At 47.7% G+C, this 18313-nt stretch overlaps 1 protein-coding gene across 1 annotated transcript in view; it reads left to right on the top strand.

The window, feature by feature from the left end:
• The window catches only part of HUNK (hormonally up-regulated Neu-associated kinase), a 115158-nt gene that overhangs the window by 84418 nt on the left and 12427 nt on the right, over nt 1-18313 (top strand). Inside the window, exons 6-9 of the mRNA XM_084800537.1 lie at nt 1940-2075; nt 7305-7467; nt 12032-12115; nt 17732-17779. Of these exons, the coding sequence (XP_084656663.1) occupies nt 1940-2075; nt 7305-7467; nt 12032-12115; nt 17732-17779 (431 nt within the window). The remainder of the gene's footprint in view (nt 1-1939; nt 2076-7304; nt 7468-12031; nt 12116-17731; nt 17780-18313) is intronic.

Genomic DNA, 18313 nt, shown 5'->3' with positions numbered 1-18313 from the left:
CCCCAGCACTAGAGTGGGAGAGACAGGAAGACCCCTGGGGCTAACTGGGCAGCCAGTCTAGCCTAGTGGCTGTGCTCCAGACCAAAGAAATACCTTGTCTAAAAAGGAATGCATGACATTCTTTTTTTTCTCCCTTATTTTAATTAGCTTTTGGATACTTTTATACAATGTATGTATTTTATATACCCCTTCCTGGCTCCCCCCAGGACACCTTAGGTGGTCCTTTATCCTCCACATACATGTACACACGTGTACACACACCTGCAGGTACATGTGCACTTGTATAGTCATGAATATGCTTACATACATAACAGAGGAAAGAATATTACTTTCTGAGAGGGAGGAGGATGTGTCTTATGTATCCTACCCTGGAGGCTGGCCTTGAACTTCCGACTCTTCTGCCTCTACCGCCTCAGGCGCCGAGATCACGGGCATGTGTCTTCCTGCCTGGCTCTATGGTGTTAGGGATCTAACGAAGGACACTCATTCACTCTGCCGAGTGAGTTATCTCCCTAAGCCCTTGCAAGGCGCTGTAAAAGATGTCATAGAACAGGAAATGTAGTCTCAGAACTCAGGAAAAGCAGGCCCTGTGTGTGTGGACTCTCACTCTGTCCATGTGTGAAATCTTACACCGAGCAGTTCTGTACCTGAGATCTTCCAAAACAGAGTGCTGTGTGTTGTGCAGTTGTCTCTCCTGTTGTGATCGTAAGGACACAGACGGCCAGTTCCCTCGCTCCAGTGTTTGAGGTCACAGGCATTCTGTAAATGTTTGTTTAATGAAAGGAGACCCAGGGCATTAAAACAAATTACGTGTGCCGGGGATTTGGGGAAGAGGGACTGGGAGGGTTTTATGGTTTCGTCAATGGATTCTCACGCCCTCCCTTACACTTCTGGTTCAGTGTGGCTGACCTTACTATACCAAGTCTTTGGACTGAAAATAAGAGCAAATCCTATCGGCGTATACTGTGCCCAGGCAGCCCCATCCTTTCAAGGGACAGCATCAGATGCGCATGGGTCTGCGGTGCGGTGCTTGCTAAAACTTTGTGACAAACTAGGATTTGAAGACATGACACTTCAACAAAGCATGCAGATTTCTGGTGTCGTGTCCGCCTGGTTCACATGGCTAGTTCGCATGGGTTTAGGCTACTCTGACTACTACATTGTAATCTCAGAATGCTTGGGGAGAGTGGGGGGGGTTGCGTTAGGGAGTTGCTTTGAAACAAAGGACCACTGGTGAGAGGCATGTGTAATCCTGGCTACTCAGGAGTCTGTGGTGGGGAAGCTAGAAGCTTGCCTAAGCTACAGTGGGAGTTCAAGGCTAGCCTGGGCTACTTTGCGATAGCCTATCTCAGAATAAAAAGAAAAACAGGGCTGAAAACAGCTCAGTGATAAGAGTGTTTCCCTGGCATGTATGGTGCTGCATGCTTAATCCCCAGTGCATTAAATAAATCAATTAGCCAAAAAACCAGAAAGCATCTTGTTGGCCTTAAAAGACACGGTGCCCCATGGTAAGGACCAAACTTAGTCATCACTGGGCGTTTAAAGAAATGTTTAGTTTCTACTCTTTCATCCTCCACACATATAAATAGTTCGTCTCTGTGGTTGATCTCTGAGTGACAATAAGAGCACACAGCTTGTTCTGGAAATGCACGGCTCGGGGAGAACAATTCTTGTTCTCTCGGGTACCAGGTGTGCTCCTTGGGTATACAGCACTTCTGTGAAAGACAAGTGTGGCAGGAAAAAGAGCTTCAAACTCCAGGCGTCTGGAGGTGGGGGCTGAACTCACGTTCTGTGAATTCTGGAGTCGAAGCCCTGCTAGAGACCCCAAGGTCTGGCAGGAGCTCTTGGGGTTAAGGAGGTGGAAGCCCACTGCCTGTGGCTACAGTGTCTGTGCCCGTGTTCAGTCTGTAACGTGTGCTCTTTGCTGACCACCTCGCAGGAGCCATCAACTTCCTGCGCTCTCTCCTGGAACCAGATCCCGTGAAGAGGCCGAATATTCAGCAAGCCCTGGCAAATCGCTGGCTAAATGAGAATTACACCGGGAAAGTCCCCTGCAATGTCACCTACCCCAACAGGTAAACTGGTGCTTACAGGGGGCACCTCCTACAGGGAGATGGGGCGGGTGCCCCGCGAGCCCTCCATAGCTCTGACAGGGAGCTGGGCCCGACTGAAGTCAGCGCTGTTTATCTTCCTTCCTCTTGCCTTCCTGTGCCCACCGCTGCAGCCACTTACTGACAGATGGGCCCGTCTCGTTTGAGAGGAAGATGGAACCAGGGCCGTCCCATGCACTTGTGCCTAATGGGTTCCGTGGAGCCTGGTTAGAGGGATGGGAGCTTGAGCTACAAAACATCCCCTCAGCAAGCCTTGCTCTGGTGGGGTACATCTTCCCTAAGGGGCACTTCTTTCTTCTCTCTCTCTCTCTCTCTCTCTCTCTCTCTCTCTCTGTGTGTGTGTGTGTGTGTGTGTGTGTGTGTGAGAGAGAGAGAGAGAGAGAGAGAGAGAGAGAGAGAGAGAGAGAGAAAGAAGAGAGAGAAGAGAGAGAGAGAGCTACCCAAGAGATCATCTGCCAACAATAAGCTTCTTGAATCCCATGGAACTGAGTCCTTGCCTTCTGCTGCTTGACTCTTGCGTCTTTCAACCCCGAGCCCCTTGCTTTAAAGTAACAGGAGTGGGAGCAAATGAGGTCGGACTGCTCACTTCAGCTGCCGCATTATGGGCTGTCTGTGGAGGCCTTGCCTCCCAGTTGCTGTGAGGGAGGATTGTAGGCAGGTGCACTGAGAGCGGAATCACCCGGCCTGCCTCTGCTGGAGTGCAGACACGGATCAGGAAAGCAGCACTAGAAACATTTCCTTCTTCTCTGTGACTCACTTTTCACACTCTTACCCACTCTGAATGAGGGGTAAGGACCCTCCCTTTGGCTTCTTCAAGCATGCATGGGGAGCTCCTGACTCCAGCCTTCTGGGATGGCCAGTCTCTTCCTCCTTTTAATCATTGAGAGCCCTACGAGGTCTACCAATCTCGGATCAGGACCAGAGAGCCACAGACAAAGCTACAGGGAAGGGGTATCCTCTGTGGCCATATTTTTGAAAATCCTCAAGCCTTGGGCCAAGAAGCTCTAGAAATATCCACCAAGCCATCTGAGAGCTAAAGTGCTGAGTCCTTTAAACAAGATGGCTGCAAGGTTCTCACTTGGGATGTATTTGCATAATGTGAGTGGGCAGACATTTGTAGGATCTACATCTGGGCTATTTGACCAGATTAACTCTTGCCCTGGCCATAGAGAAGGTGACTTTGCCTAGTCAGCCTGTACGATCCTTATATTGGCTTGTGGGCGGTAATTTAGACAAAGTCTGAGTTACCTAGGTTGTCAAGGGAACCTGGAAATAGACACCGCTTTCCAATACCTGCTCAATTTGGGCCAGGAATGAAACAGATACCAGAAAAATTATCCTCCTGTGAGCCTGCAAACAGAGCTGAGGGGCCACGTCCTACCTCTGTGGAGCAGTGCGTAGCCTGCCTTCTGGTGAAGAAGTGGGTGGCATTGGTGGTCATCAAAGGAGCCATTAAGTGAATGTAGTCACTGTCTAAGTGACCATAACCCATCCACCCAACCCTGCAGCTGTCCGAGGCTGTGGATCTGGCCCCAGAAACACTGAGGGCACCTCCATTTAGCCACCTCATCAGTGACAGAGACTTAGGATGTGGCTCATAGTTTTGTAACCTCACCACAGGGGACAGGAGGCAGGCTTTGGTGAGCCAAACCTAAATTCAATTTCTTACACTGGTTTAGCCATCCTGGGGGTAGTGTGTGTATGTATGTGTGAGTTTGAGGGTGTGAGTGTGTGTATGTGTGCACTCAAGGGTGTGTGTCCGTGAATGTGAGGGTGTGTGTGACCTGTATATGTTCAAAGCTGTGTGTGTGTGTGTTTGTGTCAACAAGTAGCTAATAGATGGTAAAAGTGGTAAAGGTCTTGTTTAAAGAAACTGGCAGTTTTGATGTCTTGTGTTATCTAAAGTTATGGCATATTGTTTAAGATGACGAATCTGTTTTGATGAGATAGGAGACCAGAATTCTAAAATATTGGGGGAGGTATGTGCTATTTACAGTTTCATTTTGAGAAAGTGTTAATTGTCAAGGCAATATATATATTATTTTTTCTGGCAGTTGTTTTTCTGGCTTTAGTAGCCCTTAAATAAAAGGAGAAGAAACATACAGCCAAGGATACATAATACATATGTCTATGTGTACACACACACACACACACACACATGCTAAAGATACATAATACATATGTATACACACACACACACACACACACACACACACACACACACACACACTGAAACATATTGTCAGTGTTCCTCTCCCTTGGGGAAAGTGAAGAAAGAAAAGACCCTGAGTTTCACTGCTCTTCTGCACAGCTTTCTCCTATGAAGTCATTTGGCCTCTAAGCTGCTCTCTGAAGCGTAGGGTGGAATAACATTATGAGAAATACTTTATGGTGAATACTCATCCCAGCCGGTCAACAGGTGTTGGCTGGATGCCTGGCCAGCCTTCCTGGCATGGACACAGACTTTTGACAGAGAAGGTCTTGCTTCCTCTTCCTGTCTTTTTGTGGCGCCTGGACAGCTCACACCCGCAGTCAATTCTCTAGGCGGGCCAGAATGAAGCCAAAATAGTATCAAGACAATTTAATATGAATTTACTTAGCTCAAATTATAATTTACATTCTAGAACATTCTCTTCTCTACCCTCCCCTTCCCTTCCTCTCTGCTGTCTAATACAGGATCTGGTTATATGATCCAGGCTAGCGTCATACTCATTTTGCGGCCCAGGCTAGCCTGATACTCACCCTGCAGCCCATCCTAGCCTGATACTGTGTAGCCCAGGCTAGCCTGATACTCACCTTGCAGTCCAGGCTAACCTGATACTCACTGTGCAACCTAGGCAAGCTAGAAGCTTGTTGCAAACCTCTTATGTGAACCTCCTGAATACAACACTGGAATTACAGATGTGAGCTGCCACCCTTCTCTATATTAGCCAAAAATGTAAAGATTCAATAACGAATATATTAGAACCAAATGTGCACATTACCAGAAAATGTTTAAACATATGACTCTCAGTCAAAGTCTACGTTCTGGGGGGAGTCTCCTGGGTTTGAAGAGAACAGTTGTAGAGGGCAGACATGGAGCATTTGCCTTTGCGCTCTTCTCTCTCTCTCTCTCTCTCTCTCTCTCTCTCTCTCTCTCTCTCTCTCTCTCTCTCTCTCTCTCTCTCACACACACACACACACACACACACACACACACACACGCCACCTCCAACCCTCCCTTTGTTCCCGCTGGGGTGGCACACTACAGCTTCCTGCACTCTGAGGAGGCCACAATTCAGGGTCCCAGGTGTGCACTCCCTGGAGACACACATTGGTGACACCAAGAGCTCTCACACAACTGTGCCTCGCATGCTCGGTTTCAGTTTAGTTTAGTTTGGGGGACAGGTCTTCTACCCATCCCAGCTTGGAGTCCCCTGAATAGCAGGGTGACAAACATGTGCCACAAGATGAATCAGCATTCTGTTTTGGTAAGATGGGAGACTAGAATTTTAAAATATGTGTTATTTACAGCTTTATTTTGAAAAAAAAAATATTAATCTTCAAGGCAAAAAATATACATTCCTAGTAGTTGTTTTTCTGGCTTTACTAGCCCTTAAAAAAAAAAAAAAAGAAACCTACAGCTAAAGATACACATTACCTATAGCTATATGTATCATCTGTCCATTTTATCTATCTATATTTCTATATATACATTTGTAAATATGTTTTCTAGTTTCCCAACACTGCTATCTCTTGGTTTGATTAGCTTGGAAGTTGTTAGTGTTTTTTCCCCTTTGGAAAAGAAAATAAAATAAAGCTCCCGAGTTTTACATTACTCTTGTGCACAGCTTTCTCCTGTGAAGTCATTTGGTTCTAAAGGCACACCCGGAAGTGTTTAGAAATGACATAGCATAGTGTCTGCAACTTAAAATATTTTTAGCAACAACAATAACAACCAAAAGTGAAGCAGCGTGACAAAGCAAGCAGGATGATGAGCACGGTGCGCACGCATATGCTCACCACAGTCCTCGCTCCGTGTCTGTGGGTCCTTAGGATCTCCCACAGTCCTCACTCCGTGTCTGTGGGTCCTTAAGATCTCCCACAGTCCTCGCTCCGTGTCTGTGGGTCCTTAGGATCTCCCACAGTCTTCGCTCCGTGTCTGTGGGTCTTCCTTAGGATCTCCCACAGTCCTCGCTCCGTGTCTGTGGGTCCTTAAGATCTCCCACAGTCCTCGCTCCGTGTCTGTGGGTCTTCCTTAGGATCTCCCACAGTCCTCCCTCCATGTCTGTGAGTCCTCCTTAGGATCTCCCACAGTCCTCCCTTCGTGTCTGTGAGTCCTCCTTAGGATCTCCCACAGTCCTCCCTCCGTGTCTGAGGGTCCTTAGGATCTCCTCTAAAAGAGGCAGTAAAAATCTACAGACACCAGGTGGACAGGCGGATCTCTGTGAGATCAAGACCAGCCTGGTATGCATCATGAGTTCAGGGCTACATGGTGAGTTGCCTTCAATGCTCCCACCCACAATCCACAGACACTCGAGTCTTCTATATAAAATGATATAATTTGCACATAAACCATACATATTCTTCCATATACTTTAAATCACTCTAGTTGATTTATAATAGCTGTTATATTTTATTGCTTAGTGAATAATGACAATAAAAAGGCTTTAAAATCTTTATGCTTAGTATGAATATAGTTTCTTTTTTTTTTTTCCTGGAGTTTTCTGTCCAAGATTAATTGATTCCTATAGATGGGGAACTTACAGGTATGGAAAGTACATTATAGAGTAAACCCACTACCTTTCCATAAATGTGGAAAATTTCAAAATAAAATGTCAGTTGGGGCTGGAGACGGAGCTCAGTTGAGACAGTGCCTTCCCAGCATGAGCAAAGCCCTGCCGTTCCATCGCAATACTCATAAAGTGTCAGGACTGACACTGTGCGCCTCCAATCCCAGCCCTGGAGAGGCGACCTCAGGATCTGGTGTTCAAGGTCACTCTCAGCTACTCAGAGAGTATGAGCTCTTCTGGGCTGCATGAGGGTCTGTCTCAAAAGAAAAAGAAAAAAGAAGGAAAAGAAAAGAAAGTGAATGAGTGAGTGACAGGAACTCAGTTGTCCCCAGGGCCCTCTGCGGCCCCTTCTGTCTGCCATGTTTGTGTGTCACTCTGTGAAGGTGGAAAGATGACCGCTCTCTGTGTCCACCCCTCGCAGGATTTCCCTGGAAGACCTGAGTCCCAGCGTGGTGCTGCACATGACTGAGAAGCTGGGCTATAAGAACAGCGATGTCATCAACACGGTGCTCTCCAACCGCGCCTGCCACATCCTGGCCATCTACTTCCTGTTAAACAAGAAACTGGAGCGCTATTTGTCAGGGGTAAGTGGGGACCCTAGTGGAGTGTCTTCTGCGTCATGTTTCGGAGCTACCGACACTTGATCCAGGCTGTTATTTTAGCCTAAAACGTGAGGCCGAGTCCCTTGACTGTGAGATAAAGGACTAGGACAGCCCGATTCTCAGATCGTGCTGCTGAACTGAGATGCATTCCAAACGCTCTCGGTACAAGTTAGGCCTGGCAGATCCCTGAGCGGCTTAGCTTTGTTGTTTTCTGTGCTTAGTCTGTCACCTCTGAGCTTTTTGGGTTCTCCGCTTTAGAGGAGCTGGAGTCTCTACTGCTAGTAAAAGTTATGGAACAGAGCCTGGATCTACAAAACCTGGACCATGGAAAAACTCCTCACCGGTCAGCCCTCAGTATGATGGTTTGTATCTGCAGGAGTCAAGCGACCGTGGGTCAAAAATATTTAGAATACTGTATTAGTGCTGCACACGTGCACTTTTCTCTTACTCTTCCCTAAATTAATGGCTCCATAGCATTTACATTGTGCTCGGCATTGTAAGTCTGAGAATTAAAAATGTATAGTTTATATGCAAATGTTGTATGGTTACCTGTAAAAGACATGAAATTGGGCTTTGTAAGAGGCTCTGGAACCTGTTACCCCAGGGTGCCAAGGGGGAAAGATGTGTTTAGGTTTATGTCTCCAAAAAAACAAGAACACAACAGCCGGGCTTCACTGGGTTGACTCCTGTAGCCTCATGCCGGATGCTTAAAAAGCCCAAGGGACACGGCGGAGAGATGCGTAACAGTTAAAAGCACTGCTTGCTCTTACAGCGGACCTGGGTTTGATTCCCAGAACCCACAAGGTGGTTCACAAGCATCTGTAACGCCAATCCCGGGGAATCAAATGCTCTCTCTGGCCTCCTCTGACATAGGCACTCACATGGTGCACATGCGTGTACGCAAAACACTCATTCACATAAAATAAAATTGTTTTAAAAATCACATATATATATAAAGTCCAAGTGCCCTATGCCACATGTGAGGCACAGCTTGGCCACCAGTGGTAATTTCATATTATGGTACCTGTATCACCTTGGCCACAGTAGCTCATAGGTCAGTCATCTCTAAATGGTCAATGTCTTGAAGAGAATTCTGTAAGAGGGTATAGATCCTGTACAAAGCTGCTTTGTATTAGCACGGAAGGGTCGGGGCAGTACGGTCCAACTCTAACAGTCAGAGAAACTCAAGATTGATGGAAGCCCATCTGAGACGTGGCTGACCACTCACTCTCTTAAAGAGGACCTTGACCCTGTGTTTCTTGCACCTTGAGGTCTAGTGGTGTGTCTGCGTCTCTTTTAGGAAGCCAGATGGTAAGATCAAATTTCTAGAGATGGTTCAGTGCTGTTTAAAGTCACACAAGGCATAATGTGTCACAAAATGCCACCAGCCAGTAGATTTAGAAACCATTTAAAGTTTCCTGTCTTAGAGCAAAAGATGAAAATCTGCCCACAGCTAGGACAGGATCGTCCCCTGACAGGGCAGAAATGACCAAAATAGTATCCATAAGGCATGGGGGTCCCAAAGAAGCTCCTGTTAGCCGCCAGGCTGAGAGCCAGTTAGACAACAGGGCTCAGTGTGTGAAAAAGCTTGACTGGAGGCCAGCCAGACGTCCGTGTGGAAGTGCAGGTGTCCTCCAAGCAGATTCAGCGTATGTTCTGCTTCCAGGAAAATTTACCCAGAGCTGTGTGTGTGTGTGTGTGTGTGTGTGTGTGTGTGTGTGTGTGTGTGTATGAGAGAGAGAGAGAGAGAGAGAGAGAGAGAGAGAGAGAGAGAGAGAGAGAGAGATGAGAAGAAACATTAAAATGTTTTCCCAAACAAGAGCAATGATCATGAGGAGATAAATGTTTTATACTTCTGATGGGGCCATCTTGACCTCTGAGGCTAAGATGGTACCCGTGTAGCAGCCATCAGTCATAGGAAAATGACATCAGGTGATGTGTTATCCTAGTCTTATTCCGGTACTGTAATAAGCCACTCTGACAGGAAACAACCCTGGGGAGGAGAAGGTTCGCTTGGTTTTATACTTCCCAGTCTCAGTCCGTGATCGAAGGCAGTCAGAGTAGGAGTTGGAGGCGGGGACCAGTGGAGGAGTGCTGCCTGTGGCTTGTGGTCCAGCTTGCTAACTTTTTTACACAGCCCAGAAACACCTGCTCAGGGAAGGTACTGCCCACAGTGTGCAGGGCCCTCTATATTAATTAATAACCAAGACAGCCCCTCACAGACACACACACACACACACACACACACACACACACACACACACACACATACACACACACACACTCACGCACAGACAAGCCTGGTACAAGTAGTTATGCAGTTAAAACTTTTCTCCAGGTACTTCTAGGCTGACAGCTAAAACTAACATAGAAAGACGAGATCTGCAATGTAACATCAATATGTAATGTGTATTTATTATGTAATATGTAATAGGTGCCATATATATATAATGTGTATTTATTATCTAATATATCAATATGTAATAGACACTACATACATATGCATGCATATTAGTCTGTCTTTTGTTACTGTAACAAAATACCCAAGAGCTTGATAGTCACTTAGCAAAAAGAGGTTAGGTTGAGCCCACACTTTGGAAAGTCAAGCCCATGCTCTAGCATCTGGGAAGCATTCCAATCCTGTGTTACAACTTGCTAGAGAAGGGAAATGACTTCAGGCAGAAGGGCTGAGAGAGCATGGTGGCCTCCCTTCCTAACTGCCTGCTTCCTTGACAGCTGACTAGCTGTGTGAGGCAGGGTCAGTCCCTCCCACAAACGATGCCCCTGATGATCTAATGATCCTGTGCCAGTCCCCTTAAATGCTCTTACTGCTTCTTAACATCGACAAATGACGGTCTGAGCTTCTGGAAGGAGAACTTCCGGAAGGGAATCTCAAACCATAGTGACATATTCTGTTAGTTTATTAAGCAATAATAATAATAATGTGGCCCTCTGCTCTCATCAGAAGAACCGCAGAGACAGTTAGGACTTGAGGCCGCTCTTTGATTCTCCTCTATAAAAAGACCGCATCTCCCAGTATCTTCCTCACCTTATCCTCTGCCTCTCCCCCTTTCCTGTGCATTTTATAGTTTAGACGATGTATTCGTGCAGCAGTACATGATCAATAATAAGTATGCGTGCTCCCTTAGATGCCTCTGCACAGCTCTTTCACTCACTAAGGCTCCAGATGGTACCATTTGGAGATCACGCCAGAAGCTAAAAGTCCATCCTTCAGAGGGCCCCTGAATGAGAGGAGCGTGTGCGCACACTGATTTTCTTTTTCACAGTGATGACTGATGTTCAGAAATTTTTGAGTGTCTTGATGGCGCCGACGTGTAGGGAAGTTCTACTGAATCTCGTTGCTATAGCCTCGGGTGATCTAGGCCTTTGGTGTCTTTCAGGGCTAGGTGGAGGGGTGCTTGTTCCGAAAACAGTGTCCAGGGGCTGTTTCAACATTTACACCTGGCAATTTTGGTCACTCACGGTCCCTTGACACCATGGCTTAGCCCATGCCAAGCAAGAGGGACACTGTGTCAGATGCTCCTAGGCTGTGTCTTATTTGGCCTGGGCTCCTTGCCCTCTGCCGTTTTCCCTTTCTTCAGCTTTGTTTAGCATCAATTTCGAGCGTTGCAAAGCTAAGTGTGGCTTTGCCCTGTGGGAGAAGTGTTTGGTTTGACTGAGCAATAGCCCTTAATCCTTTAATCATATGATGTACCTGGTGTAAGACTCCAACCTCTAGGCAAGTGGAGTGAACTGATCTTGCCCGGGACTGCAGCTCCTTCGTGCCGTGACACCCAGCTGTGGCTCCCTGTCATTGCCCTGTAGGCACTGCCCCAATTGACTTAGCTATCACTGACAGCCCAGTGAGCGAGAGTGCCCATCTCCTCCCCTTGTTTGTCCTTTCTTCCTTTCTTTTCCACTGCTTTCTTTTCAGAACCAAGAGCTACCGTATTTTAAGCTGCCTCCTCTACTGGCTTCCATTGTGGCTTGCTGTGGCTTTCCTTGGCACGCTGTGCTTTCACGTTCTTTGTCTTTGTTTTGCTTGTTTGAGACTGGGTCTTCTGTCCCAAGCTAGTCTGAAACTTTCTACGTAGTCAAAGATGACCTTGGCCTGATCCCTCAGGACCCACTTCCTGAGTCCTGGGATCACAGGCACGCGCCACCAGGCCTGGTTTTATTTAGTGCTTCAGATTGAACTCAGAGCCCCCGAGTCCTAGGCGGGCCTTCTATCAAACCGAGCTGTGTGCCCAGCCAGGTTCACAGTGAGCAGTGAGCGTGCTGCCTCCTGTCAGCCTGGTAAGTAGGTTGTCCTCCCGGCTTAACTACCTGGCATCTGCGCCCTCCTTCTACAGTAAACACTGGGCATATGAAAAACCAAGACCGAGTAAAGAGCAGAGGCGGGCCCAGGGTCGTCTGACTCGCTCAGCACTGAGATGAGACTGCACTGGCTCAAAGAGTCATGACTGTGTCGTGGACATTTCTAGTTCCCAAGACTGAAGCTGTGTGTTTTGTTTGTTTGTTTGTTTGTTTTTTCTTCCCCCTGCAGAAATCTGACATCCAAGATAGCATCTGCTACAAGACACAGCTCTACCAGATAGAGAAGTGCAGAGCCACCAAGGAGCCCTACGAGGTGAGTGGCCCCGAAGCAAACGCCAAGGGTTCTTAGTCCATTTTAAGGGGAAGATAGAAAGAAAGCCAATCATCATAGGACACAAGAATACACTCTTGCAGGCAAGCCCCGGAGAACTGGTTTACAGTGGACCCAACCTTGCTCCACCTCCAGTCTTCCTGGCCTGGCTTAATTCACTTAGTGTGATTTTCCCCCACCACAGTTTCATCAATTTTCCTACAAAGGACACAACTTTGTTATTCTCTATAGCTGAAAAAACAAAAACAAAACCAAAAAATATCACCTAAACCCTTCGGGTATGTGGACCACATCTTCCTTACCCATCCGTCAGCCGTTGGACACCTAGGTTGGCTCCATGGTGTGGCTATTGTGAGCAGAGCTGTAGTAAATATTGGGGTGCAGGAGTCTCTGTGATGTGTCGGCTTGGAGGTCTCCTGGGTGACTAGTTCACAAAGCCGTCCAGATGAGTCCCTTGAGCACTCACAGTTGGAAACCAAACGCTGGGGTACTCAAATAGGGCCGAATGACACAGTCGGTACGGGAAAGAAGACAGAAAGTGAAGAGCTGGGAAATTTCTGGGTAGAAGTGCATGTGGATGGATAGTCAGCTATCCCCGGGGTCTTGAGATGACCTGCAATGTACCTGAGAGGAAAACACTAAGGTTCTTAGATTCAGCCAGAATAGTATCCTATGGCAACGCGGGTGTTACAAACTTGGACAGAAGTACACATTGTGAAGGGGTTTTGCTGTGGGTTTTCAGACCCAGCGCCAGGAGTACAGGGCTTCCTGACCACCAGGTCACTCCTGGCCTCTTTTTACTCAGTTTCACTCCGAGGAGATAAAACCCTCCTGCTGTAGAGTTTGTTAGAACTGCTGGGGCCCTGTCACTGGAGCTTTGTGGCAAACTCAGGAATTCTGGTCCATCCACTGATCATCACAAAGGGCTCCCACTCGAAACTGTGGCCACTCCCTCTTTTCCTACCTCCAGTTTTTATCCTAGTGAGAGGCTCACCCACTGCTGGGGAAGCTACCCTCTGGGGTTGATCCAGCCTGTCTAGGGGTGTGATCACCCTGAGGGCTGAGTGAAAGTTAGAGGAGCTCAGGTGTGGGGCCAGCTCTGAAGGTGGTGGCTGTGCTTGTTGGCTGCTCATTTTAGACAGAGCCTGGGGACAGGAGAGGAAAAAAAACCCAAGGAACTGGGAGACCCAGGTGGGGTGGGGAGCTGGGCAGGAGGGAAGGTGATGGAATGAGATTCGGAGAAACGGAGCAAATTAATTGCCTCCTTTCTCTGGGGCCAGCTGTGATGCTCCAAGATTTTAAAAAAAAAAGGCCTTTGGGAGGGTGGACCATCTCTAGCAGACCCCCAGCAAGAGACCTTAGGCTGATGCTAGGAAAGTCAACTATAGACCCGAATGCATCTGAGCTCCAGGCCCAGCTGACTCATTGTATGAGTGGATGTGGCTCAAATGTCACCTGTGCATGAGCACTCTCCACTGCTGTCCTCCCCGAGGGCAGAGTAGAAACACAGGCATCCATCCTTCTTCTCGACAAGTCCCCGTATGAAACTTTTGCTCCCCTCAGACCCCAACTCTGGTCCTCATCTTCCACCTGCTCCCAGCCGCTTCCCCTCTTCTCCTGGAGGCTCTGCCATGTTCCCCTGGTCCCCCGTCCATCCCCCCTCATCTCCCATCCCCTCCCCTTCCCCCCCTCTCTCATGGCTGTTCATTACTCCTCCACACAGGAGGCAGAGTGGGCTTGTCGCTGTCGGGTCTTTCTCTTGCTTTGTGCCTACTTCCCTGGGCCTAGGAGGTATGCTTTTGTCACTCTGCCGACCAGGGTCGTGTCTACCTTGTTTCTTCTTCCTGGATCTTCTCCGAGTTGCTCACTCGGTGCCTTTGTATCTTCAGATTTGGTGGTACCGCCGGCCCCTCGTGGATTCTTGCTGTTCCCTGACGTTGGCCGCTAGGTCCCGGTTTTCTCTGATGCAGCTGCCATGCAGCGGGTTGTTTACAGGGACAGTCTCAGCACTTTCTCAGGGAGTCATCTGATAAACAAATGACTCTCCCAGCTTGGTCCATGAGTTCCACAAGAGCAAGGACTGTGTTAGCATCCAATGAGCCTTGTGTGGTTCCTAGCATGGTGGAAGTACTCAGTCAATATTTGCTAAGTGAACAAGTGGAAGAGTGACATGGACCTTGTCCTGTGTCAGAGAAACTGAGAGGCAAGGGTAGAGGGCTCCAAATGCAACACTTAGTTCAATGCCCGCAGCATCTTAAGCAGGAGGCATTACCACTAGGTGGTTGGGAAAGGCCTCTCGCTACCACTTGCACTGAAACTGCCCTGCTGGAGTCAGGAACATGCAAAATTCACTTCTAGATATATGTTCAATTAAAAAAAAAAAGGGTGCCTGATGCATGTACGGAGTGTCCTCTACGCCTCCTCGCTCCTGCACATCTTCCTGTCTGCTGCTCTCCCACCCAGCCTTCTGCGGCGGCGGCGGCGGCGGCGGCGGCGGCGGCGGCGGCGGTGGCTGTGGCTGTAAGGGCCAGAGCCCCGATGGGGAAAGTGCCTCATCTCTCATTCAGATTCCTTTTCTCTGACGGTTATTTCCACTTGGCCAGAAAACACGTGGCAGCCGCTTTAAACATTTGTTGAACTCTTGAACAGTTAGGATTTAAATAGGAGCACTAATGGACAAACTGCATTTCAGTTTTCTATGATCCATTTGTGTCTCCAGTGTGCAGTATTGCTTCAGCTAATTGAATTGCAGGCTGTTACTGGATTGCACCGCTCGTCTCTGTTGGAACCTGGGGAGTGGAGTGGGGCTGGGTAGAAAAGGTCCTAGGACGCAGCCACAGAGCTGCCGGGGTTCACTCCAGTTGCCACTGGCTGGCATGGGAAGCCGGGGTGGGGTGGGGGACGGCTGGGGGACGGATGACATAATGCAGGGGAGAGGGTGGATGGGGAGAGGGAATGGAGTGTGAAGTTTAGAGTTTGGCTGGGGGGCCACGTCCTCCTAGGATGTCATGAAGCTGTGTCCTGTGCCCAGAGTGCACGGGTGGCCTCTTTTTATTTCCTCATTTTTATTCCTCTTCTTTTTTTTCCCCTCCTACTAGAGGACAAATAAGTCTAATTGAGTTTTCCAAACTTCCCTTTGGGGATTACAGTGCTATGATATTAAGAATTATTCTTCCTCTTCATGTAAAAAGGCAAAGAGACTATTTTGTAAAATTGGGCCATACAGCTGGATGTGGTAGTGCATGTCTTTATCACTGGGGAGGCAGAGGCAGGGGGATCTTGGTGAATTGGAGGCCAGCTTGGTGTACGTGTGAGTTCCAGGACAGCCAGGCCTATATAGAGGGACCCAATATTGAGAGAGAGAGAGAGAGAGAGAGAGAGAGAGAGAGAGAGAGAGAGAGAGAGAGAGAGAGAGAGAGAGACGGACAGACGGACAGACAGACAGAGAGAGAGAGAGAGAGAGACAGAGAAAAGAGAGAAGTGGGACAAGCATCTCACTTGGAAACACCAGTGTCTAAAGGACTTCTGGGCTCACTGCAGCGGAGAAGGGATGCTCATCAGTTTTAAACTACTTATTAAAAATGGCTTCAAGTGGGCTAGCTATAATGGAGCATGCCCTTAATCACAGCACTCTGAAAGTAGTGGCCTGAGGATCTCTGTGAGTTCAAGGCTGCCAGGGCTACACAGTGAGAACCTATCTTTAAAGAGAGAGAGAGAGAGAGAGAGAGAGAGAGAGAGAGAGAGAGAGAGGGATGCAAAAGCCATTTTCATTGAAATCTCTTTTAAAATGTCAACTTTTAAAGTGTGAACTTAGAAACAGGAAGTCTCGGGGCTGGAGAGATGGCTCAGAGATTAAGAGCACTGGCTGCTCTTCCAGAGGTCCTAAATCCAATCCCCAGCAACCATATGGTGGCTCACAACCATCTATAATGAGATCTGATGCCCTCTTCTGGTGAGCAGGTGTACATGCAGGCAGAACACTGTATACATAATAATAAATAAATCTTGAAAGAAAGAAAGAAAAAGGAGGTCTCTCCAGACTAGGTGTAGTCATGGGGCATCAGGAACTGGATTCTTCTGACCCAGCTGTTGTAATAGGTAACACCCAGGGCAGACATTTTGTGTTTCGGTTCTAGAGATCAAGGTGACACAGGGCTGGTTCCTCCTGAGGGTTGGGAGAGGGACGCTGTTCCCAGCCTTTCTCCAGGCTTCTGACGGTGGCTGCTGATCTTCCCTCCTTGCTCTCCCTTCTCATGCCATGTTAGATGCATTCCTGTGTCCAAAGTCTTGAAAGGACACCAGTTGTATTGCAGGAAGTTCCTCCTGATAACCTTGATTTAACTCAACTACTGCTATAAACACCCAACTCCAAACAAGGTTATATTCTGTGATCCAATAGTTTAAAACTCCAAGATAGAAATTTTGAGATACTGTTAACCTGTGGGGACTATAAGAGAATATTAAGATGTTCAGTTTATGACTCGGACTTGAAGAGATGGCTCAGCAGTAAAACAGTGCTCTTGTGGAGGACCCTGGTGCTGTTGCCAGCACCCACATGGAGGCACACAATGGCCTGTAACCCCAGTTTCAAAGGACCTGGAGCTGTCTTCTAGCCTACATGGGCACCTGCACATACATGGTACATATGAACTCACACAGACACACATATACATACATATAAAAATAAAATATGGCCAAGGAGCTATTTGCAGTTGATAACCTGCTGTCAAAGGAAAAATCCATTAAAAAAAAAAAACCAAATGTATATGTAGAAAAACATTATCAAACTACATTATATGATTTTTTTAATAAAAAAAAGAAAAGAAATAAAATGTGGGGTCGAGTCAAGTAACTAATTACTAAAATAGAATAAAAAGTTTTAGGAAGAGGGTTTGGCTGGGGAGAATCTGAGGAGAACTTCCCAGGGACTGGGTGGGATCCACTTCCTAAGGGGCTGTTTCTATGGTCTCTTCACTGTTGGAGAAACATGTTAAATAGCTTGTCGGGAGAACATCCCTCCCTTCTGAGAGGCAGCAGGTAATGACTTTACCTAGAAGATCCATGTGGTTCTCCTCTCCCCTGGGGGCTGTTGGGTACCAGCCCACCGGGGCAAGAGGAGCAGAAGACGAGATGCAGAGGCTGGCAGGCCGTAAGCACGATGGAGATTGAACAATCTGGGTACCATGTCAGGAGATAGTTCAGCTCTAACCAGGGAGCTGTGTCAAGGACCATATAGCCAGTGTGGTTAGCGGCATCTATGTCTAAAGACTCTCTCCAGATGGAGTTAGGCAGAAAGCCCGAGGCCCTGCTTGGGAGAGGGAGGCCTGCACCTAACACTGAGCTCAGAGTGGCTCTCTGGACCAGGAGGACTGCAACCTCAGACAGCAGGGTTCTTACAACAGATCTCCCCTTCATATGAATCAGAACACCTGCTTCCTCCTTACACTGCAATTCAGGGGGGTTGGGTTTTTTTTTTCTATAAACATTGAGATGATTAATTTTTCACCAGAGGTACAGGGGGAGTCATAAGGGGTAGAGTTCTGGTAATAAGTGGTAGATGTAGCTTCTTGAGTTGATGAAAATTGGTGTTCTTCGCAGGCCTCCCTGGACACCTGGACGAGAGACCTTGAGTTCCATGCTGTGCAGGTAAGAACTTGGGGTTCTGATGGATTGACCAGGCTGTCCAGAGAGATACATTCCGGCTCACTTGTGGACACATATGAAAATAGAGATATGATAGAAACAGGGATAGATAGTCAGATAACAGCTTTTTTTTTTTTTGGTAATTCTTGTGTGTGTGGCGTATGTGCATGTATGTGTGTCACCGTAACTATGGAAACCAGAAGTGCGCACTGGGCTTCGTCCTCTATGCATGCTTTATCCTTTTTGAAGCAGGGCCTTTCCCTGAACCTGTAGCTGGTTTTCCAGCCCCAGAAATCCTCTTGTCTCAGCTTTTCAAAACGTCAGGGTTACAGGTATGCACAAGACCACGTGAGTGCTAACACCCCAGCTCGGGTGCTCATGGCTGGGTAGCGAGCGCAACTGAGGCACTGAGCAGCTCCGCAAGCCTGCTTGCCCTTTTCTTCTTAAGGCTTTTCACTGATTGGATGAGACAGATCACATTAAAGAGGACCATCTACTTTACTCAACATCTGATGTGGATGCTAAAGACCCTAAGCA

This window comes from Acomys minous (genome assembly GCF_964271855.1).
Source record: "Acomys minous genome assembly, chromosome: 11".
Classification (NCBI taxonomy): domain Eukaryota; kingdom Metazoa; phylum Chordata; class Mammalia; order Rodentia; family Muridae; genus Acomys; species Acomys minous.
This window is presented reverse-complemented; position numbering and strand designations above follow the sequence as displayed.